The 24539-nt window shown below is 42.8% G+C and overlaps 1 protein-coding gene across 2 annotated transcripts in view; it reads left to right on the top strand.

Moving 5' to 3' along the window:
• The window catches only part of LOC100645807 (serine/threonine-protein kinase 17B), a 63990-nt gene extending 39782 nt beyond the window's left edge, over positions 1 to 24208 (top strand). For both annotated transcript variants that reach the window (XM_003400151.4, XM_012315558.3), the window contains exons 2-6: positions 4896 to 5108; positions 5181 to 5319; positions 15385 to 15511; positions 16124 to 16352; positions 18668 to 24208. In XM_003400151.4, the coding sequence (XP_003400199.1) occupies positions 4896 to 5108; positions 5181 to 5319; positions 15385 to 15511; positions 16124 to 16352; positions 18668 to 19682 (1723 nt within the window). In that variant the 3' untranslated portion in view covers positions 19683 to 24208. The remainder of the gene's footprint in view (positions 1 to 4895; positions 5109 to 5180; positions 5320 to 15384; positions 15512 to 16123; positions 16353 to 18667) is intronic.
• Positions 24209 to 24539: the final 331 nt, after the last annotated feature.

Consider the following 24539-nt stretch of genomic DNA (forward strand, 5'->3'; position numbering starts at 1 on the left):
TCCAGACACATTAATCACAACTGCGGTTCTTCCTGGAGAACGAGTCCACGTTCGTTCGTTAAGTTAGAAACGAGCTTCTCTGTAACGGTCGTGAATAAAATTTCGGCCTCGATTTATCGCACCACCTGTTGGCTGCAGCTCGCAGCTGCCTCCTCGCTATTACGGGGAATTTGTTCACCGGCGTAACGAACGCGGCGCGGCCGTTCTCGCAGGTGCTACCTCGACGGGACGAAAAATACAATTTCGATTTCTTGCTCTCCGCTTGACGCCGTTCCCCGAGACTTGCCCGTCATCCTAACACGAGCAAATATCTTGGTTCGTGTAATTTGCCAGGTTTATTCGAGCGACTCCGGCGAGAAGAACGTGGCACGGTGTTGCGCAAAACTTGAAGACACGTTGCTCGATTCCACCGAGTTGAGATTAAGACGCGAGATTGTACAGGGTGTCCCACGTGTTCTCGTTCAGCGATGAACACGCTGACGAAGTTTGAACAGAGAAACACAGGGACATTTTGTAGAGTTGGCTGTTTCGTGGAAGAAATATCGCGCTAGTGTTGAGCAACAGTCTCGATGCATCGCATTTCCAAGACAAATTAGACTCGAAGGTAGATGCGATTTGTTGGAAGAAGGCGCGATCTTTACGAGAATCGTGCATACGCGAGCGGTAACAACGGAGCGTGGGAGTTCGACCTGGGCTCGACCAGGGAAATCGAGATCACGTGCATAGCAATGCAGCCACGGCGCGCACACTCGGTCTGCGTTCACTTCCTCGACTTCTGAACTTGTTTCCTAGCGTTTACGTGCATTACGTAAATCCACGTTAGGCTCTTTACCTTCGTTCGCCATCGCGTTTCACCCGGTGACCCGAACGAAAGCTTCGCCACGTTATGTTCCGACTATGGCCCCTCTTTATCTCTTTCAGTCGTTTGATCCTGCATACATATATTCTGCGAACTTTACGAAAGTATTTGAACACCTACAAAGAGATGGCGAGAAACGCGAAATCTCGAATAAGTCGATTGTATCTGCGTTCGATGTTTTAGGTAGATGGTAAAACAGGCTCGAAAGTGCCAGGTCCTTCGTTTTCGAAAATTAACAAGTTTCCTTTATATTTTACTTTAGAAATTCTTTTGGTACCAAGTTTTCACAATCTACTTTAACACATTTCTTATTATTTTTGCTTATTGTATTAGTACCACATATTTTTACATATTGTTGTATATTATATGTTGTCTAACAATATGTAGTGATATTATACGTATATATTACATTATTTTATTATTTTAGGTGGAAATTGTAATAAAAACATTTAAAACATAAAATGTTATCGCCTCAAAAACATAATTTTTCGATTAATTTCTCAAAAACAAAGGACTATGCGCACCAATCCTATTAGACCTGTTTTATCATTAATCTTGAAAACTTTTACTGAGTTTATATCTTTGGGACATTTCATGAATACGTTACGCGATTGCAGATTTATGTGCTTCATAGTTTAGTCCGTACGATCGAAAGAACGAGATCGGAGGTTTATTTTGCTCGCTATATCGGTCGTATCACTGTTGTGGAAGGGTTAGTTGCTTTATTAGGAACGGGGAAATCTGCGAAGCGATTTCATTGTATCGAACTCGAGATATCCTGGAAACAATGCTCGCAATCTCTTGCCACCTAATGGCGCAACTGTAAATCCGATATTACGGCGACAGCGATTGCGACGCTGTAATTATGGCGATGTCCGATGCTGCTGCCGGGTCTAGCTGGAAAATTAGAACCCTCGGGTAAATGAAAGTTCAAATAACCTCCAATTATCGTAATCTTCTATTCTCTGGAAACGATTGCCTTTCCTTTCTAAAGCGCACAATCTTGTTACGCCTTCGTCGAAGCGATCGGTTCAAGCGTTCTCTTTTCGTTAGTCTTTCTAATCTTTCGTTTCCTTCGAAGCAATGAAAATCTACACGCTCGTGACTTTAGCGTAAAGGAGACGATATAACGTTCCAAAAGATCGAAGACGAACTGCATTAAATGCGTTCGTCTCTTTTCCCTTTGTTCGGACGTTAACGTCAGATAGATCTGGCAGTGTAACAGCCTGTAATTAGAACGTAGATAAGAGACCCGTTCGGTGGAGTCTGACCACGATCGTCGACAACTATTGGCATTTGCCAACCTACATACCTAGACAAGCCGTGGTTCTCACTCGTCGGAGAGCGAGCTGGTCGCTTGATCAACGAGAGAGAGGTACCAAGACACGAGTTAAACCGTCCGGCGACGTCGATCTCGCAACCAGTTTATCAAGTGAAAAGCATCCACGCCGATACTCGGAACAGCCGGGAAGATAACCCGGTCGAGCTACAAAAATCTTCAAACCGAGCGCACGCGAACAGTGTACAACTTTTGTGTACGAACTTTATCACCGAAGGTGTCGTGAGACTTTTTATCGGCGATGCGATTCCTCCGCGAGCTACAGCCGATCCAGAGTAATGCCACCGATAATTGCATCAATGATCTCACGCTGCCTCGGCACCGTAAAATTTTCCCTGCAAAGTCAACGCGCTCGTTAACAGTTTTATGGTCGTCGATGATAATTAAAGCAACGTTCAGCGTGCTTTTCGCTCGCAAGTATCCACGCGAGCTATCCGCAATGTGTACAGTAGGTGAATGAAACGTAGCGAAGGATGTTCTTAAAATTAGAATACTAAAGGCGATTAATTGATCTAGTTACAGCTGAAGTATAATCGTTGAAAAAGTGTGTTGAACAATGTAAAAAAGCTGTGGCGATCAAGTATTTTTTAAAACTTCTGTGTATATTTTCAGACTCGTTCCAAACGTCGCAAGTATAATCGTGTTTCATATAACAAAACATATTTAGAAAAGATTTCTCTAGGCGTTGGAATACTTTTATTTGGAGTACCGTAAGAAATATATTTTAGACATTACTGCGAGGCAAGAAACGATTCTGCGTTGACATCGTTCTGTGAACGAGGTTCTGTAGATCCTGCGGGTTCTTATGACGTCCAATAGCTTTGAAATTAATTGTTACGATCATTGAAAGTTGTAAAGTTTAACCACTGACCGATTTTACGACCTCCCTATATCGCTTCCATCTAGTATACCTGAAATACCTGATCGTTGACGACCCAAGCAGGGCGTCGTCTCGTTCCCTGATTTACTCTGTGGGATACCGACCTCGTAACAATGCTCTCTAACGACGTTTACACCGACGTCCGTCGCTCGATTCATTCGCTTCATGGGTCCTTCGTAACGAGCAACTCTATGCAGAAAAATCATGACACGCGTCCAGGATATTTTCTATTCTATCGATATCATGGAAAGAGATAGTGCGTCCGAAACGTGTAAACTCAAATACCGCAATTAGGCCATTTAAGGGATACAAATTGCCATAATAAAGCTTTGTTGCTATCGGGTCTCCTAATTTGGCAATTAGTCGAATACAGGTACAAATGAGGTAGCTGAATAGTAGCTTTAAGCTATCGCTCATAAATATCCCCGGGCACTCAGGTTAAGCCGTAGTAATAGTACGCAATGTCTACAAAAGCCAATAGAAAAATATTACTAGGAAGGATAATAACTGTAACCAGGTTTTATTACATTTTCTATTAGGGTACCAGTCTGCAATTCTATAGTACCTGTTAGAAACATACCGATAATATATTTTACTGTCTATGTCAATATTTGTGCACCTTCCATATAGTATAATAGTTTAAGAGTCCCTTCATGATCTGGCTTTTAACTTAGGAATGAAAACATTTAAAGGCACAGAGTTTGTCAGGTAACGAAGTATTTCTACGAGATTTAACAGTTACGAAGTTTTACTGTAACGCACTAACGATACGAGTTTTGTTAATGCATATTAGATGCATTTTTTACAAACAGAAGGAGAACGTTTTATTCCAAATTTATTTATAATTTCCTGCGAGCAATTGATCGCAAATACTTTGAGGGAAATATTTAAGGGAAATTTCATATCATTCAGTCATCGATATGGTGACGAAATGCATTCCATTTAATTCCATTGTTGTATCGGCCTGGTTCGATCTCGAGGCCGTTCCCAAACGAGTCGTTCGTGGACCGGGAAAAACGTCTGGGCGTTACAAAAAGAAACGAGACTCGTGCGATTAACGGTGATGCTTTCACCGTTGTTCTTAGGACTAGAGGCCGAGAATCGAAAGAGACGGTCGACAAGAGCGTTGCCCGCGCAACTTCGCTTTCTACAGGTTGTTTAGATCATCGGATTACAAGCGCACCGTTTCGACGCGTTCATGATACACAGGGTATCGTCGATCGTCTTGGTATCGTTCGAAAATGTAGCCGCACAATTTATAGATTATTTGTTGTTTACCGAGTGGAAAATTAGAACGCGAAGCCAGACGCAGAATTTCCATACATTATGTGCAATTAGAAAAGCGCGAGCATAACGGGTTTGTATCTGCTCGTTGATGAAAGAGCGAAAGTAAAGCGTTCACGCGTACAACTTCCTCGCGCAACGTTACTTCACTCGTGACGTCTTTGTCCGTCACGCTCAACAGAGATAGACACGCGTTTCTAATTAATTTTTTATGGATTGTGGGGTTTAGCTTCGAATAACGTGCCTGTATTTGAATATATAATGCATTGTACAAGATGTAACGCACGATAATTAGACCGTGGATATCTGTGCAAACGCATATTTTTATAGAATATTGGTAGTTAAGTGAAACTTGGAAAAGAAATTTATTTTGCGTCCAGCAGATTTTAGTCGCGTACTATTTATCCTACGTTTCGTATTTTTTTGCGTTTTCATATTTCATTGCGTATGTTTTTTAAGAACATTTGTAAAGCTGTAACATCGTACCAGATTTATTACAACATTTTTTTTGACGCTTTTCGTTCCTTTCGCAGAGGCAAATACGCGGCAGTGAGAAGATGTCGAGAGAGATCGAGCGGAAGGCAGTGGGCAGCGAAATTTCTAAGGAAGAGGAGACGGGCGCAGGAATTGAGGGCGGAAGCCCTGCACGAAGTCGCGGTGCTGGATGCCGCGGCCAGCTGTTCTCGTCTGGTGTCCTTGCACGAAGTATTCGAAACGAACACGGAAATGGTCCTGGTTTTGGAATTGTAAGTCGCATTCTCCATTTTCGAGGCCGAATTCCACAATGTGTGTATATATGTACTGTTTTCAATTCAAAGGGCTCCTGGCGGTGAATTACAAATGATTCTGGACAGAGACGAAGTTCCGGAAGAACGACAAGTTGCCAGATTACTGAAGCAAATTTTAGGCGGAATAGCCTTCCTCCATTCCCTGAACGTCGCTCATCTTGACATTAAGGTGAGTGTCGAAAGTTATTCGATGCTTGCGAGAAAATTGTTACGCTATATAGAGTGTCCCAGATTTTTTCAGCCAAACTTTGAGAATTTTGTGAGAATATCGTTTGAGACAGTATGAACGATATATAAAGTTAGTAAAGTATCAATATAGTCGACCGAGTCATCGCGATGAAATTAAATTCAAGCAAACTTCACGGGATAATATGTACTGTACGTAGATTCAGTTCTTTATCGCCGTCAGTGTTCCATCGACAGGAACGGCAAACACTTTGAAAGTATTAACACGTAGCGATTACATTGATTGCGAATCTACTCTCTTATCTTATAGCATAGCAACGGCAAGTAGACTACCGTTCCTTCGTATCTTCCATTTTTGTTCTAACTTCTTAACGAAGCTTTAAACGAAACGACCTACACTCCTGGTCATAAGTATTGGGATATCCGCTTAGTATCAATTGTTTTTATTCTCTATTATTATTTCATTAGAAATCTGTTATTTCGTTCGCCTCATGCGGCCAGGTATTAAATAAAATTGTTTGTTAAAGTTTCCTCATAAATGCGACGAGTAGCTTATAACATTTCTTATTTATATCCGTAGAATACGAATATAATTAACGCAAACTTGGAATACCATGTATAGCAAGCATGACAGAAGGAAATATTCCGGTCGAGAGTGTTTCTTATCTACCGAACATTAAAAACAACGAAGAATCCGATAAGAGTTGGTAGATTGTGGTTTCTGCAAATAAGTCTTATCTAGATTTTTCCTGTCGGGTTGAAAAACCTTCTCAGAGAATTGGCACGCGTACCTTTACGACCATGAAAGGACACGGATAAAAACTAGAACAGCGAGCGTACGATCTCCGAGTCGCGCCTAATCTCGAGGACCGAACTCGGTGATGAAAAGAAACTCGTTGGCAACGAAACGACGATGTTTCAGGACGGTGCTGGCAGTTTCTCAGCAACGCAACGTGCCCGGCCTCTCGGTCGGTGCGAACGACCTAAATCGTTATGTAAAAGTATCCGTATAACAGGGCGAGCTTTGCCAAATCTCGATTTGAGCGCGAAAACTGTTGCATCGTCGCGACGTCGAGACGATGTTACGCATCGTTAAAGAGGGCATCGATCCGTGGCTAGATCGTCGATCGATTTTACCGTCACTAACATCTTCTTGCACAATTGAACTAATATTGTTAGTAGACAGCGGATTTTTATCCATTTATTGGAACTTTGAAAATGCAAAAGTGCATACAATTTATGTATATAGTATACAAAAATATATAAGATAGTATAGTAGCGTGTTTATTACGATATTTAAAGGATAAGATATGCTTTTCGTTTAAGTTGCATTTCTTCAATTAGGTTCGTACAAATGGAAAAATAGAAATCCGTGGTTTAATTATTAGCGTGTTTTTTGTGCCGCGTATGATCTTTTTTGCCGAATGAGCATTCTAGCTAATTCTTATAGCGATAGAATCGATCTGTTTATGGGAAACGTAAGAATACTATCGGGAATTTAAATCTACGATGCGTACTACGAGGGTTGCATTAATTTGTCGTTTCCCCACATTCGCATTGTTGTCTCGGAAAGTAACTTTCTCGCGAATTCAAATATTTGCTAGAAAGCGGGGACGCTTTCGTTGGAATGCAGAAAGGAGAAGAGGCGCGTTTCCTCGCTACTTTGTTATCGCAAAACGCGTATTTGTTTAAAAAAAAAAAGAAGATCATAAAGCAGAACGGCGAGACACGTGCACGAACGGGAAGGAATCACCGCGATGGAATTCCGACGAAACTGGCTCCGATACGACGTTTCTGCCTACTCGAAATTATTTTTGTACCAGCCACGAGGGAGTCGCGTCTCGCCGCGAAACTTTGACTCGAAAATAACTCGACGCGCCTCTCCTCTTAGCCTTTTCACCCCGAGAATAATATCCAGAGGAAAGAACGAGATCTCTGTCCTCTTTAATTAAAATTTCTTTCCATTTTTTTTTCACGTTTCAAGATACGTTGAAATATTTAAAGTCTTGCTTCCATTTATGCAAAGTTGTATCGCTCGTTCTCTCTAGCAGCGCTATAATTCAATATTCGCAGCATTATCTTTTTACCAGCCAACTGGTAAAATTTATCACATTTAGAGAAACGCGGCATCTGTTCGAACACTTTATCATTTCGAAGAAGCTAATAGCGAAAACATGACGAACTTTTCAAATCCGTAGACTTTGTATTTTAACCGTTTAAACTTGTAAAGAGGACGAATCTCGTTTCTCGTACGAGCGCCAGAGTCCTCTCGAAACAGAGAGTTTCTATAATGTGGATTAAAATGGAGCCTCATATTTGCATAATTACCCCGGTTTTATCCGTCGATGAATCTTTCGATTTTGCCAATAAATCGCTTTAAATTACGCTAAACGTCAGAGGAGAGACGATGCATCCCGGAGATGATAGATAAGCGTGGTTTACGTGCGCGTCACGGAGCGCGGTACACGCGCGCGAGATCAGCGACATTTTTCTTATTTGGCGGTGGCGACGATTTGCAATTTGCGACGTGCACACGGTGACACCGCGATACGGGACCAGCTACGCGAGAGGACGTCGAAGAGACGCGTCGCGACGAAACACAGGCGTAGATATACGAGTGCGTGTTTATCGATTATCGACGTGATCGATATGGGCGAGCCAAGGCAAACGAGTCGTATTAATAATATTCCTTCGGCGACACACGTGGCGGCTCGCATATTTCAGCCTTCCTCCCCTTTTTTCTCTTTATTCTTCTCAACGCGGCTCGGATTATAATCGCGGTTACGCAACCCAATTACCCACCTTTCGTAAATTGATAGCAATTTGCGGAGATACAGGTTACCGGGTACGCGACTAAATTATGGACGAGCGAGAGGCTGGCCGCGACGCTGTTAAATTCTCTTCTGAGAGTTATCGATATCGCCTGACAAATTAAATTACCGAGTGAAAAACTGCGATCGAGATGGAAATAAAATAAGGCCGAGTTTCGTGCGTTAAATCGTTGGCACAACACGTGACTCGACTCGAAACGTTCCTTTATCGGCTTTTCTGCTGCGAGACCGAGGATTACGCATCCGCCAGAATTATCGCGATGTTTTCCGAACGATAAGATAATTTCGCGCGTTCTAGCTACGTAAAATGGCTCGCTTTAACGGCGGAAAGAATCGATTCCGTTCTTGTTTGTACGTATTTTCCGATAACCGGGAATTACGGCCGATTCTATATCTTCTGGCACTTAACTAGAATAACCAGCTTCTAATGTTTCTACCTATAAATATATTACACGTGTATATAAATAGTTATAATTAAAATGATACGTTCGTGGAACTGAATACCAGTATATACTAATATATAATTATATAATTATATTTCAATTCAAAGAAAACGGTAATATCACAGTAATATTGCATAAAATTCATATCTTACAGAGTGTCCAGTTTTAAGATTGCTATTTATGTGGTAAATTAATTTTTTTGCCAATGCATGGTCGCTGTGAACGTTTAGTAACGTTACCAACGTAATCATAATAATCGTGTCTCACGACAACGCCGATAAAATTTCAAGAAGTTCGATGTAACGCACGGCAAAGCGTTAAAGTACCTTGGTGTAGATAAATCATCGAGCTCGCGAGAGCAAACCGTTTAGCGTCGCCGTAAAACGTTGCTATCAAAATGTTTTGCCGCTCGAGCCGGCAACGCGTTTTTGAATCGTTGACCCGCGTTTCATTTTCAGTCGCGTCGTTCGAGATCGCGAGAGCGTGGCCGAATAGAAACGACCGCGCCCGTTTCGAAAGGAAAAACGACGCACTCCAGTTTTGAAACTTTCCGTTTCGACGCGTTCGCTTTTCGAAAAGTCATCGCTCTCGCTTCGATCGCGCTTCGAACTCGGCGAACTCACGCGCGGAGGCCGTGCACCATCCACTCCGGTTCATCTTAAAATATCGCCGTGCCACGAATTCACGCGATATGCCTGACCCAAATATAGATCTCGCGTTTATGAATGGAAAAATGCAGGCGAATTCTTTGGCTCGATTCCAAGAGGCCTCGTTGGCCGGCGTCCACGAGGTTTCAGGCGCCGGGACGTCGAAGCCAGTTTCACGCTGCTGGAAAATCACGCTCACGCTCGATAGGTTTCTCGCGGTTGATAATTGGAACCAAGAGGGACGAAACGCCTCCGTCATCGCGTCAAGCCTTTCAGTCTTTCATTCGCGAGTCGTGTACGGGCTATCTGAATTTCTTGAAAATTGTTCTCTTCGTATTTAAGAGGCTAGAACGATAATGGTATGACGTTCGTCTTAATGATAACGCACGGATAGTCAATTAATAGAACGTTGTAATTGATGCAAAGTTTTGAAGCAACATTACAATTAACGCCGAATAGATTAATTACCGACAATGAACGTCTACTCGAAACAGATTAACAGAGACGTCACTTTATATTCTCTATTTTAAAGTCTGTCATACGAGATGTACATATTAATCAATGGACACGAAATCCATATAAAGCCAAGTCCTTTTTAAGCTTTACGGTACTGTTATTGTAACACGTCCTCGTTTTCATCCAAGTATATATATATATATATTTTTTTTTTTTTGTCGTCAAAAGATCTCTTACGTTTAAAGAAAAGAAGAAAGTAGCGTTATTAATACGCGCCGTTTGTCGCTAAAATTTCACGTTAAAGACGTTGCGGAACGTAAAAACTGCTTTTCTCGGTCGAAACGAGAGAGGCGAGATCGTAATTTAAAAAATCGCAGCTGGGTTAATCAAAAGTGAAAGGATCAATTTCGACTATCAACGCGTACAACTTTTCTACCCACGTCAATCCTATCGTTCGATCGTTCGCGTTCCCGTTCGCGGAATGTCATAGCTCTTTCGAACTCGTGGAAACGAGCGGTTGAACGATCTCGACAGGCATGCAATAATAAACGCGATATCTAAACTGGCGCCATAGGCCGTCTACTTCTCTATTTGCCTTCGATCTCCGATAATCGCGTTGTTTGAAATTGGTACGTTCTCGCGACAGCCCGAACGCTGTATATTCCCTATCGAACGTTCGTTATTCTAGGCTTTCTCGCGAATCGATTTTTCGACGGATTTTCTACGGAAGAGAGGCGATCGACCTCCGAAGAGAAAGGGAGAGATTCATCAATGAACTCTCGGGGCCTAGCCTTGATAGTCGGAGGAGCGAGCTTGTACCGAGAATTCCATTTCTGCCATGGTCAGTGGCTCGCGTTCCCTCGATCGATGCGCGCCAAGCGTCGAAGCGGTTCGTTCATTAGGCAGAACGCCGCGTTCGATGAAATCGATTCATCGGCCTCTTAATGGGATAACCGAGCTCCGCCCCGTAGACGGCGCGTTCCGAGCGAACGCGATACGAGTTAAGGAAAAAAGACCAGCGATATTTCATACGTCGAAGGAAAAGCGACTGACCGATCTCTCTTTTCTCCCTTTTCTACACGCTTCTATCGTGCAACCAAGACCATATAGAGCAACGATAAAATTTGTGCTTCGACCGGCATGTTCGTAGCGTACAAGTATATAATTACGTTCACGTGGAATCGATTTTGCAAAATGACTCAGATTCTAGACGAGTATTGTTGGGATCATTGGTAACCCGATTCAGATACGCTCAACGTGTATTGAGAGATCGTTCCACTGCATAGTATAGTCTGGCAAGCGATATTTACTTGCCAAAATTGAAGATACTTTTATATAAAATTAAATTTAAATTCTTTTAAATGTAAATGTTAGTTTCTACGATGTTGTTTGGCTATTTCTTGGAAATTATTCAAAGACATAAAAACTTTCATCGACGCTGTCCAGCCCGTGATGTTACAGTATATTTGCTTGCAAAGGTATATTTGAATATTAGTATGCGGCAGAAATATTCATCTTCGTAAACGTTACGATAAGCGAAATACGAGCTCATGGTATATCGAGGTTTATTGAACCTAAGCGTTTAAAAACTATCTATATTCTAATAATATCTATCAAAATATAACACGCATTTCACTTGGTACAGGCTCGAGGAGAACAGCAGGGTTAATGTATTCTTTCTCGTAACTCGTTCCCTCGTACAGCGCGTGTTGCATTCACGTCTACCAACTCGTACATGAAACACGCACACGCGTGTTCTCGCGTCTGGCCGCAGAGCGTAGGGTCGCTTCCCCCTTTTCTCAACCGCCGGAAGTTTCAATGAACGCGAGAGACAGATCCTCATAAATTCGTTGTCCGTTGGCTAAAAAGCCTTGCAACTTGGCGCAGACGCTTTCGCGTGCTTCGCATTCCGATCCTCCGCCGAGTTTTAATCGAGAAAATTCGATCGTCGACCTCGACGATGCAACACCGAGAGAGAGAACGATCGCAGATGCGCCGAGGCATCGTGAGAATTACCCGCAGCGACGTTTTTCTCTCGAAAAGGTAGATAACCCTGACTTAATGGTTCGCGTCCTTCCTGTAGTTTTTACGATCGCTCTCTGTGTTACGTTAAACGACGACATCCGACAGACCGAGCTCCGAGAACCGGCTCACCTGTTACACTTTCCTAGACACGCTCGATCGATACATCGCACGTAACGTGGCGTTTTGAACCGAGCGAACGACCGACCGCACCTCCCTCGTTCCGGTAAAACTTAGAAACGAACGCCGTAAACGAGCATTCGTTCGTCGAATCAGAAACGCAATATCCGTATGATTTAAACTGGCTCGATGCAGACCGTTGTTCGGTTCGACGAGGAAACGATCAAGAAGCGATTATCCTATTTGCCAAGGAGAATACGCGCTTGTTAATAATATTCGTGGTAATCGATCGCGACGCCTACATCGGTTGCAGCGAGGAACGTTCGCGAAACTCGAATGACGCAGGAACTCCGTAATGGCTAATTATGGAAATGTCTTTGTTCCTTATTGAACGACTTCCGGGACTCGGACGAGTCCGTTGCCAAACACACTTGCCAGATTCTCACTCCGAACGATCCGCTCTGGACAGAGCGTTCGTCTCGTTCTAAAGCTGCGTTTCCATCGGTGTTCGCGAACATGTTCCCGCAGAAACTGTAGCGAACATTAGTAGATACTATTAGTAGACATTTGAAAACTGTTCGAATAACGCCGCATACCGAGGATAAATATTTTTTAGATTTATCTGAACGTGGCTGATGCATACGTAGAATCCAAATGCGTAACAATTGCGATTAATACGAGAGTTCCAAGTCTCAGCGACGTTTTTCCGACGATGGTATTATAAAGTTTCACGATGTAAAGCGTTAAAGAGCAAACTGGAGCGCTCGCGATATGAAGAAGCAAGAAACGAGAAGCAGCAGAGTAAAACGCATTGATAGGACTCGGTGGACGAAGTGCACGAGTGTCGAAAGCAAAAGGGGCCACACGAACAAAACGTCCCACGACCTCGACTTTACAGGAGCACTTTTCAAGCATCGTGCGACGCAGTCTGGTCACGTTCAACTCGTAACTCGGTATAACGAAACGTAACGCGCAAACTGAATCCTCGAGCGGAACGAGCGTGCACGCCATCGTTCCTTCTTGGTCTTCTCGTCCCCCCTCGCGTGTTTTACCAATTTTCTTCGTCTATCTTACTTCTCGATCGAAGCTTCGAAGGTGAATCGCTGCAGGAGCGAGGAGGAATATTCTAACCGACGTGGTATTCCACGAAGCGAGACGATCGAGGACTTTTGCAATCGCTTCTATACGCTGTTGGTCGCGACAGCCACTGTTTCGTAGAACGTTGACGAAGACTCGCGACGATAATGTTTAGAACATCGCAGCGGGAAGAAAAAGCTTTTCCTTAAACGTTTCTGTCACGCTACGCGTTACGAGAGTTTCTCCGCAGGTGTCAATTCGCTGTCCTTGCTCTGGCGACTCTTCCCCGAGATATTTCTCAGTGTTAAATTTCGTGCAGATTATCCAATGGATGGAAAAGTTGGTCTAGCGAAAATTCCCCGTTTTCGTTCGGCTATCTTCCATCCTTGTTCTATCGATGTTTCTTTGCGAGAAGTTTAAATAATTTCGAGACTGCAAAGAACGCGACGAACCCTTTTCTTCGTCATAAATTCAAAGATTCCGTAAAACGGATGTTGCGAATCGAATTTGTCGAGGATTTATCGTGACGGACAAACCACCGTATCGCGAGTCTCGCTTTTATCCACCAGAATACATTGTCACTTAAAAAGATCATCGACACAAATTTCGTCGTTTTTCTTACGAGCCTATCGGTTTCTCTAAAATAATTCTCTCACGAGCTGAAAACCGTAGGCGATGGAATCGCGAGCGAATAGAGGCGCGAAAGAGGATGCGTGGGCGTCTCGTTCGAACGGGCACCGAAAGGCTCGATACGCGAATGCAAACGATCGTCGATAAGAAAGGTCGTGGCGCGGCCTAGCCGAGCGATTCATGCCCCTTTCTCGATCGTTTTTTCCCGCCGAGAGAATTCTTTCCTCTCGAAACAATCGAACAAGGCGCTTGACTGCTGTACGCGAAGAAAGAGACAACAGAGAAGGAAACAGGATCCGAGGTTCTAGGTAAAAGAGAGAGCGATGCAGAGAGGAGGAGAGACGAAAAGAACGAAAGGGGACGAACGAAAGCTCCCTTTGTTGATATATTGTCAACGACAATACGCTTTTCAAGCTCCTAGCTAGAGCGACGATTATGTTTTTAGGAGTCACCGGTTTCAACTTTTAAACGCTGTCCAAAGGAGCGTCATTATCGAGTTTATTAAATGGCCACGTGAAATACTCGAGTGTGGCGATTAATTGCACCGATTAGTCAGCGGCGGAGGTACAGCGAATTAGCTTTTGTTCGATACTTTTAATTAAGTACCACTGTGCGTGCCCATTGGAACGTTCAACTGTAGGTCGGTAACTACGTTTTTGCACCCATTGGAAAAACACACCTGCAGCGGCTGTAACCCAACGTGCTCCCTTTACGAGCAGATGTTTCAACTCTATTATTCGTACTTTTTACACGCTACCAAAAGTATCCGGACACTTTGATGTTACACGAATTTGATCAGAATGTAGATATCACTGGCAAATTAATTAGGGACAAGGTTTAATAGCGATTCGCAAAGAACAAGATGATTACAACGATCCTCTCATCCGTAATTTTGTCAAAAAAAAAAAAAAAAAAAAAAAAAGGAAAAGCGAGAAAGAAACAAGTATGTGGACTCTCGAGCGATAGTGTACAAAGATAAATTGCCCTACATCGCACGACAATTATTCGTAATTGTCGAATTACAAAGCGAATTACACTTACCTTGACTCAAATATCCTTCCGACTGAAATAACCCTGTCGTATATTTCCTCGCACTCAGCTGATCAAATAAAAGGAAAAGCAAGCACGAGTGCTCGTCGGTGGTTACGATTAATTATCACGATTACGTGACAAATGCGTCGTCGAATTGTCGTTTATCAAATAGCTTCAATTAAGTTAAGACATCGCGTACGAACAAGGCATGTAATGATCGCTGAAATCACGATAAGACAGATGGAAAAAACTACTCCGATGCATGTTGCTCGGTTCGCCAGCACCCGCTGTGCCGTCAGTTGGACCATTTTTGCTGCGAACGCGTTTCCCTCGCGCCGCCCTTCTTTCACTGGCATCAAACGCTGTTAGCTAGTTGATAATCGTAGCGACAAGATCGCTCTAAATAATTCATTCTCGCTGTAAATGTCGTCTGGGTAAAGTATGAAACGGTGTTCTCGTTGGAGAAGCACGAAGTCTCGGGCGTAGATCGCATCGTACGGTTAATCGGGGACGCTTCGGCTGCTCCGGGATAAAATATGATCGTTCCATCTTCTTCCCGAGCGTCCGCGAGCTGCAAGCAATTATACGGAACGACGAAAGAAAATAACGAGCTCTTTTGTCTCCGTTGGCGGTCTGTGGAGATTCTTGAAAGCCTTGGTCGTCGCCAGACCACCATCCGTCTCGAGAAAAATTCTCTTTTTCATCGCGTAATTTTACTTCTTCGTGAAACTACAGCTTCCTTCTATTATGGCGAATTATAGTTCTAACCTTGCGCGTTCGTTTCTTTCAGCCTCAAAATCTGGTCCTGACCGGCGAGTTCCCAGACTGTGACGTGAAGCTTTGCGACTTTGGTATCTCGCGGTACATCAGCCATGGCGCGGACATACGGGAGATTCTGGGCACGCCCGATTACGTTGGTGAGTAATCCTGACTTAAGCAACGGAAAAAGAATTCGCGATAAGCCGTGGCTCGCTGGATCGTTGATAGTTTTCGAAATTTTCCGCTGTCTGTTGGACTCGTAAGTAGGGGAACCTAAAGTACGATAACGTCTTTATTCTGTCGTAGACCTTGAATTCGTCTGTCTTCGATCCGATAAGAGTATTACGTAGCCTCGAATTTAGAAATTACAAGCAATTCGTCATGTTACTTCGGGTTCCCCTATTTCTCGTCGCCACTAGCTAGTATTCGCACGGTGAATCGAGTCCGCGACTCGTTTCATACCGCGTAATTCCATTAGAGAAACAGACCTATTGCATAATTGGACGGAATAAGCCACTTTTTGAGCGGGCAGGAAAACCACACGCGTGGCTTTACGTCGATCATCGACAAAGAGCATCCATTTACGATTACTCTCTGCTATCGCTTTTGACTCGGGTCTAACGGTCGCACAGCCAACTCGAACGAAACCGTCGTTGGACAATGCAACGTCACAAACCGTTGCATTCCCACGACCTGTTCTTCGTTGCGTGCCTTTCGATGCTTCCTTTCCTGGTTTCACACTCAAGTCGCGTCTCTCGCCATCGTTTCAGCCCCAGAAGTGTTGAACTATGAGCCGATCAGCCTGGCAACAGACATGTGGTCCATCGGAGTTCTGTTGTACGTGTTGCTAACGGGATGTTCTCCGTTCGGAGGTGACACGAAACAGGAAACGTTCTGCAACATCAGCCGATGTCGCCTAGATTTCCCCGACGATCTGTTCGAAGACGTGTCCGAGGAAGCGCGCGATCTCATGCGCAAGCTAATGGTCAAGGATCCAAAGTAAGTATTCTAACGAGATACGTCTACGTATCCGTCGTTCCTCGTTGTCCCAATTCTTTGACAATGTTCCCGTGTATCCGTATCTCTGTTCCTTGCTGTACAAATTTATTGGAAATATTCTTGCGAATGACCGCTGTGATCGAACGAGACGAAGTTTGTTGACTCGTCAAATATACGATCATCCCCCATTTATTTCACTGTAATTTTATTCCGTAATAATTAACGTTATCTTTTAAAAAAGTAGCAACGGACCAGTCCATTGAAAATTATAGCCATCTGTGGAAAAGTAATTACAGCAAATTGCTCGAGACCATCCAAATCTTCTTTGAATCATTTTTCATACAGCAGGCAATTTACGAGTAATTTGCAATTGTAAATAAAAATCGGACACATCCTTTTTATAGGGAGTCGAATGAGATTGTATATTTCAAACGAACCATCTCGCCTCTTTGATACATGGCAAATTTCATCTTGGTCAAGCACAGCTGTATCTTCCGAAGGTATTCAAAGCCTTTTTTGGACTGTCCCCCGATGGAAAGCGTGTTACCGGTCGACTCGGACAGCGCATCGTCGTTGGAATGTCGCGATCTAACGTAATGCGATTGCTTTCGTTCCTAGAAGCCAAATAATGCCAACGTACTCGACCTAACTAACAGTGTTCTCGAGATGCACGCGCTGCCTCCACGCGGCCTATCTTCTTTCGCTTCGAGGTAAACGGTAAGCGGTAAACGTTCTCGGTAGGTCGCGCGGCACGCTTCCTCGAAGGCATTATTTTCACCAGTGCCGGAATTCTTAGTAGCACGTTCTCCGATAATACTTATCCGCCGACCTCTTTAGTCTTCCATCGAAGTCGCGGCGCTGGCACCGGCGCCTTTTCGCCAGCGATAAACGCGAGGTCAGACGCGAACTCCTTCGTCTCTTTCATAACACGATCTCGAGTTTAGCGGCCGCTGAGCGATGATTTACCTCGAGTCAAGCCTGCAGATTCCCGTCAAATGAAACTATTATCATGATGCATATCCAGTCGATACAACCATTGTCACCCATTTCATCTGACCTAACTTTTAAAATGAACCAGACGTATTACGTAACTGTTTTCTTTTTTACAAAAATGTGTTCTTGGTGGAAATATTTTAAGAAACGTGTCAGAACGTGGTCATACTTGTTATATCGAGTTTCCACGAACTTAACGTAAACTTATGCATAAAGTTCTCTTGACTACATACGGTAACTATGTTTCAAGATACGCCAATATAGCCATGATAGTCGAATCTCGTTGTAACTATAGACTGCGAGTTCGTATGCGTTAGGAAATCTGAAATTGCAAAAGTTCACGCAATGTACGATAATGTAGTATTTAATACGACGTTCAATGGATGACATCAATTTCTACTTAGATTCTATTTGCTTAATCAGATTTATAAAAGAGTGAATTTGCATAAAAGTATGCGGTCTATTTATAACGCTCATAATATATTCGTACGGGGCTTCTACAAGTGTTCGTACAGGTACTTTGGCGAGGAACTGTATAGGATGTTAGAAGAAAATTTCACTGCCTGGAAACTCGTAATTGTTGATAGGTATCGCGATACCCAGTTCGTCTTTGCGCGAGATCTCGTGCAAAGTCATGCCTCGAGGTAAATCTCATCGTAGAGGAGACGTTGTAGGTTTAGAAGTTACGACGAAAGTCTTTAAACTCGATCATTCGGCTTCCTGAATCCGCACGTACGTGGAAGCAAAACGATCGACATTCCATCGAGACGACTTTCTTCGAAACGGGAAGAAGGACGTTGGCACATCGAACGAGTTCCGCTGAAAAACTCGTAGATTTCCTTATCGTCGACCAGTCGGACAGCTGAAAGGAAGTCTCCATCCGGAATATCCGCGCCCTTCCAACGCGAAAGTTGGCTTATCTCGTTGTCAGCGTGTGTGTTTTATCGTCGAATGTACATGCGTCGTTTTCGTTCCCTTTCCATCCCTACGAAACGCGCGTTACGCAACTACGTAGAGGCCTGTTACCAGAGTCAAGACGTCCCGTGACTTGTGCCGGAAATGGCGACCATTCGTGAAATCGCGGTGGTTTGTACAGAATGGGACACATTGTGAGATCGAAAAAAAGGAAAAGAAAATACAACTATGTATGTGGTTTGACACAAAAGCAAGGAGATTACTCTCGTTGTAACTCAGATTACTTGCCCCGATAAAAAGCTAATAAATTCCTACAAATTTAAAATTCAACAAATTTTGATCGAAACTTTAATCGAATCCTTATTTGTTCGCTTCATATTGATAATCTTAATCCGTTGCTTTTCCAGCGAACGCTTGACCGTCACGGAATGCCTGCAACACCCATGGTTCGGCTCGTTCGACGACCCTCAACCACCATTATCTTTATCCAGCCGCCCAGCGTTGGACCAGTCTCCCATCCAAGATAAATCATCGCAGGAAACGAAATCATTCTCCAAATCTACCACGAGCGCCGAACACCAAACAACGACAGGACCATCCATGACCAAGAACGACTCAGAGAAACAAAAAGCGGTGAACGCTTGTCAGGGCATGGAAACGAAACCCTCGGCAAACAGAGCAATTTCCTCGCACACGGAGAACATATATACAAAGTCAAAAATGTCGCCGAAACCCACTAGATTCGGGCTGAGCTCGGATCGCAGGGACACTTTTAAGAGGAACATGGATTCTCTGGCGCAGAAATTTTCCGGCACAGAAATCATGATAATCGAGCCAGTCCCGTCATCCGGTACCACAGTTTCCTCGAACGTAACAAGCAGTACGCAAAGGAGAGCCACAGCCACGCACACGATGCCAGCCGGAGAGGTGTTCAAATGCACACCGGTATTCATCCTGGGCGAAGAGCAACAATGCAGCGACAGTGGCAGCGATTCCGTTTCAGAAATATCGACGGACAGCTCTAGCGACCGAAGCAGTATTTATTCAGACGATTCGTTGGATTTTATCTTATATGGAAAGAGCCAAGGTAGAGCCACTTTCCCATTCTCCACTACGGAAGCGCCTTCCGACAGATGGGAACACAGGCACCATACGAGGGTTTGGTCGAGAGAGTGCAACGGAGTGGTGAGCAAAGCTCTCAGCCGTTTTTCCTCAGAAACGTCGAACACGAAGTTCAGCAAAGCTACCACGCCGCCAACAGCCCATGGTAAAGCTGGATTAGAAGCTCTTCGCGAAAGGGGTGGAAACTTAGTTGTAATTCGTGAACCTGTAAGAGCTGGCAGATACACCAGATACAGCGAAGTACAATGCGAATCGGTGCAAGCACGGATTCGACGATTTCAGGTTCATGGAGCTTCGTAGATGAGTAAGCGCGTGATCTATCCGTAAAGGACTTTCTCGAGCAGCTTCAGAGTCCTGGGTCCTCGATGGACAGCAACAGGATCCTTTGTATATATTACGTTACGGTGTACAGTAAATGTAGTTTCAAGAACGCGTTGCGAGACATCGATAGTCGAAGAAATACGCTGCAAAAAAACAGAAAGCTATGGGATAACTGTAAATATTACAACGAGAAGATTTGCGGGTACCGATCGCTCGTGACGCATGTTGTATATAAATTCGGACGACCGAGATTCTACGAGAGAGCGGCGGTCGACCGGACCACGTTACTCGAGTTTCGAAGGTTTTATCGTACATAACGCAAGAGTAAAAAGAAGAGCTTATTAGTTGATTGTGGTACGGTGGTTTATGGAAGTATTTGAGCACTTCTAGAATCTTTTTACGAATTTACTATGTACGGGTTATATGACACATTGTGAAATTTTCTTAGAACTGCGACGAGACACGGTTTTCGTGGTCGAATTGCTAATATAATTGGAATACTCGTATTCCATTTTATAGTACTATCGAAATTTCGAAAAATCGTATAACATATATAGTAAATTCATAGAAATTTTCTACACCGAGTACTCAAATAATTGTATAAATTATTGCATGTAGATTGGATTCAAGGTGGCAGCAGGAGTTTCAAGCGAAACGTATCGACAGCTCGTTGTCTGCCATTACCGATAGACTGACCGGCCGTCCCTTCAAACTGTGAGATAGAAAAAAGAAAAAAAAAGAAAAAAAGAAAAACGCGAGTTACGCGTTCGATGCATCGAGTTGCTCGCGATACGAAAGTGGAAGACTGGTTCATCTCGTTTCGTTTTCTGTGGTCTCGACTCTCCTCTCAACAACGTTTCACGCGAGGTCGACACTTGCGATAGTTACGCAACTGGATAAATGTCAGGCATATGTCAGACTTTGTTCGGAATTCTAGTGTAACAGCGTACGTGTATAAAGTAAAATGGCGCGCGAGCAGCTCGATGCTGAGCGGCGAGTTTGCCCAACCTAGCCATAATATTATTAGTCGCTATATAGATCGTCGTGATAACAGTAACTCGAATTACCTGGAGCTCCGTTCCACGGATCTCGCTAAAATTTCAATCCGATAACTTGGGTGCCTTTACCGTATACGTTTTAAGAGAAGTCGTGTCCCAGTCGCTTAAGCCATTAATGACCAAGCACAATAAATAGAACAGTAAAGGTAACATATATAAAAATCTATTAGATCCATGGTATTCGCTATCGTATTCACTAGACTGTGGATTTTTATGCTTTTATGGGAAATTGAATTCTTAGAGGCTATCGTAGATGAAGGCTTACCATGGTACATTTTTTGCAAATAAAGATACTGACAAAAATAACGAAGTGGGATTAAATGTGTTCTTACTTTTAAATTTGAAAGTTTTTGAATTTAAAAAGTAGAATTGATAATAAAAAGGTTATTGGTTGCTATTGTTACAAGTAATAACATTGCTTTGTTATTTATTATACAGAACAGTAAGATTAAAAGAAAATTTCACTCGCGATAGCCTCCAGAGTAAAAGATGCAAAGATACGTAGAATTCACACAATGGGCAAAAGTGTATAAAACATGCAAGATATCGTACTCGTTCGAATATTTAGAAAGTAATACAATTCTCCACCTATGCCATCATTTTTTTCATTCTGTCGAGAAAAATATGAATCTGCATAAACATCCACCGTCTGGGATACAATTCCATAATGTAAATTGAAAAGAAAAAAAGAAATTGCAACGCTGGCTCTTGATGGGTTAAGTCGTCTAGCGTAAACGAAGCATACGCGTGCATGTAGATATAGAAATGTACGAGATACACGGGGTAGAATCTCGCGTATGAATATTTCTGCGTGTACAGGCAGTGAGCTGTACGCGACTGATCGCAAGCATTAACCGCACACTCGTAGTGCCTGCTTTTGTTTGTCCCGTTCGTAGTAGCGTATCTCTCTCCGCGGAAATACGGCTCGTTGCGCCGGAAGAAAAATGAACGCGTGCACGACGGAAGAGCGTGGTGAGAGAACGAATCGATGCTTCCAAGAAGAGTCGGGTGAACGAGTCAAAGAAATCTCTCTCCAGTCTGAATAGAGTGCCTTAGTCGTACGGACGATTTAATCAATCGTACCGACGATCGATCGAAATTGAGAGCCTAAACTAGCTTTAGGCGTCTCCAATTCTTCTCGTTGGATCGATATCGTCTCTCGAGGGAGATCGGTGCCTCGTATCACAACGACCTGCCCTGCTAAATATCGCGCTGCAACACTCAAAAATGAACCTGTTAGCTGAGTTACGTTTAACCAAATGCTCCTAGAATCCTGAAGTTAAATATACGCGTGGGCTTACGATTGCTTAAAAACCAATCACCGCTTGTATTAATAATTCTCCTGTTTAGTCCGTAAAGTGACATTAGAAAATCAGAAAATCGACGAACATGATCCAGTTTTTTGAACCATGGCATGTTAAAACGCTACGTCAGAAAATGACGTGAGAGTGATAAAATTAACAAAGATAAGCTCATCGTGCTCCTTCTGTGATCTTTCGAATGATAAACGACGCGAATGATATATTTATTCTTAAGTAAAATGAAACAACACGTAAAGGGATAGGAGATTTCTAGATGGAGAAAAATTACGTTTTCGAGTTCCTTCTTCGGTTAACAGGTTGACGTTTGAAGAAGCTTTTCCTTCTGCCTCTTTTCTTCTCCTATTACACATCTAGGATCTGTCGCATCTCAATGACTCAAGATACATCGCGAAACTACTGCCGTTAGTACTAAATGAGTCTTTTAGCCATTGAAATACGTATCCAGGGCGAGTTTCGTTGCGAGAAATGAAACGATCGATAGCTCTCGTCGAGCGAAATCCCGATTTTTTCAATTCTGCGCAAGTTGGCGAGTATGAAACGCATAAATGTATAATGTATACATATCTACGTAGACGAAGTACGAGGACGAACGCTGAAAAAAATCTCGTGGAGCTTCCACTTCCGTGGTAGAAGGGAACGTTCCGTAAATACTAGTCATATAGTTGCTCGTGCTTTTGTTCGAATTCGTTCGTTTCCCTCTGACTAGCCGCTTGAAATCGCGGTAAAATTCTCAACGTACAGTGCCTTTAGAAACATTAACACAGGGATGGAGGAACGAGAACGTTCGAGCAGGAGGGACGAGCACACGATCGAAATGACGAGAATCGCGCGTCGATGTCGAAACAACCATCCGACGAAGCAGCAGCCTATAGAAAATCGAAAATGCGTTTGGAATCGCGATCGACCGAATCGCTTTGCGTCGTTGTTTCGTGTAACCGAGTTCCTCGTAGATCGAGGAATCGAATCTTTCCCGACTTCGCGAATATTGTTAATAGACTGCGGATTTTTATACGTTTATGACAAGTTTAACGCTTGATCCAATTGTCTTTCTCGCTTCCCCTTCCTATACATACTTTCACATATCTTCCTTCCTCTTAGATCGTAAAATATTTTATTCGCGAAAGATGTGAAATATACGAAATATTACAAATAAATATTTAAACGCTATCTATATATTTTATGTATTGAATTATAATTTTTAATAGAAAAAGAAAAAAGGCCACCAATATATCGTACTTGTTATATAATATTTAATGCACGAGACAAATCCCTGCTACGATTCCAACATTCTCCATCTCTTCGTAAAGTTATAAACTTGTATAAATATCCGCAGCCTAATTATTATCGCGGTGTGAGGCGTTCGTCCTTTGAAGTTCCGAAACGCACACTATCGAGATACGCGAACGTACGACACGAGACACGGGGAATATCTGACGTCTGACACGAATATATATAATATCTTGTCGTAGAGTATGAACACAATGAGCAAATGAAAGAGCGTGAGAGTGCGTGTTGCGTGATTTCACGATTGCCTCTGAGAATCAAAGAAAATCATAGAGACCTGTAATATAGTTTTGCTACGATGATAGAGAAAAAGGGCGTGCATTCGAAGCGAGCCGGTTTGCCATTTCTCGGGGCCAATGCGTTGTTATTTATTTCCGTCTACTTTTCTGTCCGATATCGTATTTAATTATCCCGCGTGTCGCGTTTTATTCTCGTGGCTTTTTAGTCCGATCGTTGGCCCTCGCAGAAGGGCGTACCGTTCCTCTACCCTTTCACTCGGGCGCGCCTTGTTCTCTGATCTAATCGATTTATCAATATTATTATTATTATTATTATTATTATTATTATTATTATTATTATTATTATTATTATTATTATTATTATTAATTATTATTATTATTATTATTATTATCATTACAATTATTATTAATATTATTATTACTACTATTGCTATTATTATTGCTATTATTATTATTACACTATTATTGTAATGTTATTAATTTCGAGGTCAATTATGATGAGAAGTATCGCGCATGTAGATGCTATTAAGATCTTCTGTAAATATTTCTCTGTCATTGTATTAATTTTAATAACATGCGAAATAAATCATTCGTTCAAATCATTGGTACTTAAATTTTTACATACGAGTATTGGCACGCCTACCGATATTTCATGTAAATGTGCACCACAAGCGAAACACAGGACAATACAAAAGGATGATACCTACAAGAGTTGAAACAAGTGGCTAAATAGAAATTCTCAAAATTTTGTCTCTCGTCACTGCGATTAAAATTTTGCCAGTGTTTTCCAGCAAATGAAACGAGTAGGTATTATAACACCTACTACCAGCTACCGCTAGTCACGGATAACAGATACGATTCACATACGGAAAATGGTGGATAAAGTGTCACACTCGGTGAGTCCGAGTTTTTTCCATACAGAGAACCAACGTT

Source organism: Bombus terrestris, chromosome 13 (assembly GCF_910591885.1).
Source record: "Bombus terrestris chromosome 13, iyBomTerr1.2, whole genome shotgun sequence".
Classification (NCBI taxonomy): Eukaryota; Metazoa; Arthropoda; class Insecta; order Hymenoptera; family Apidae; genus Bombus; species Bombus terrestris.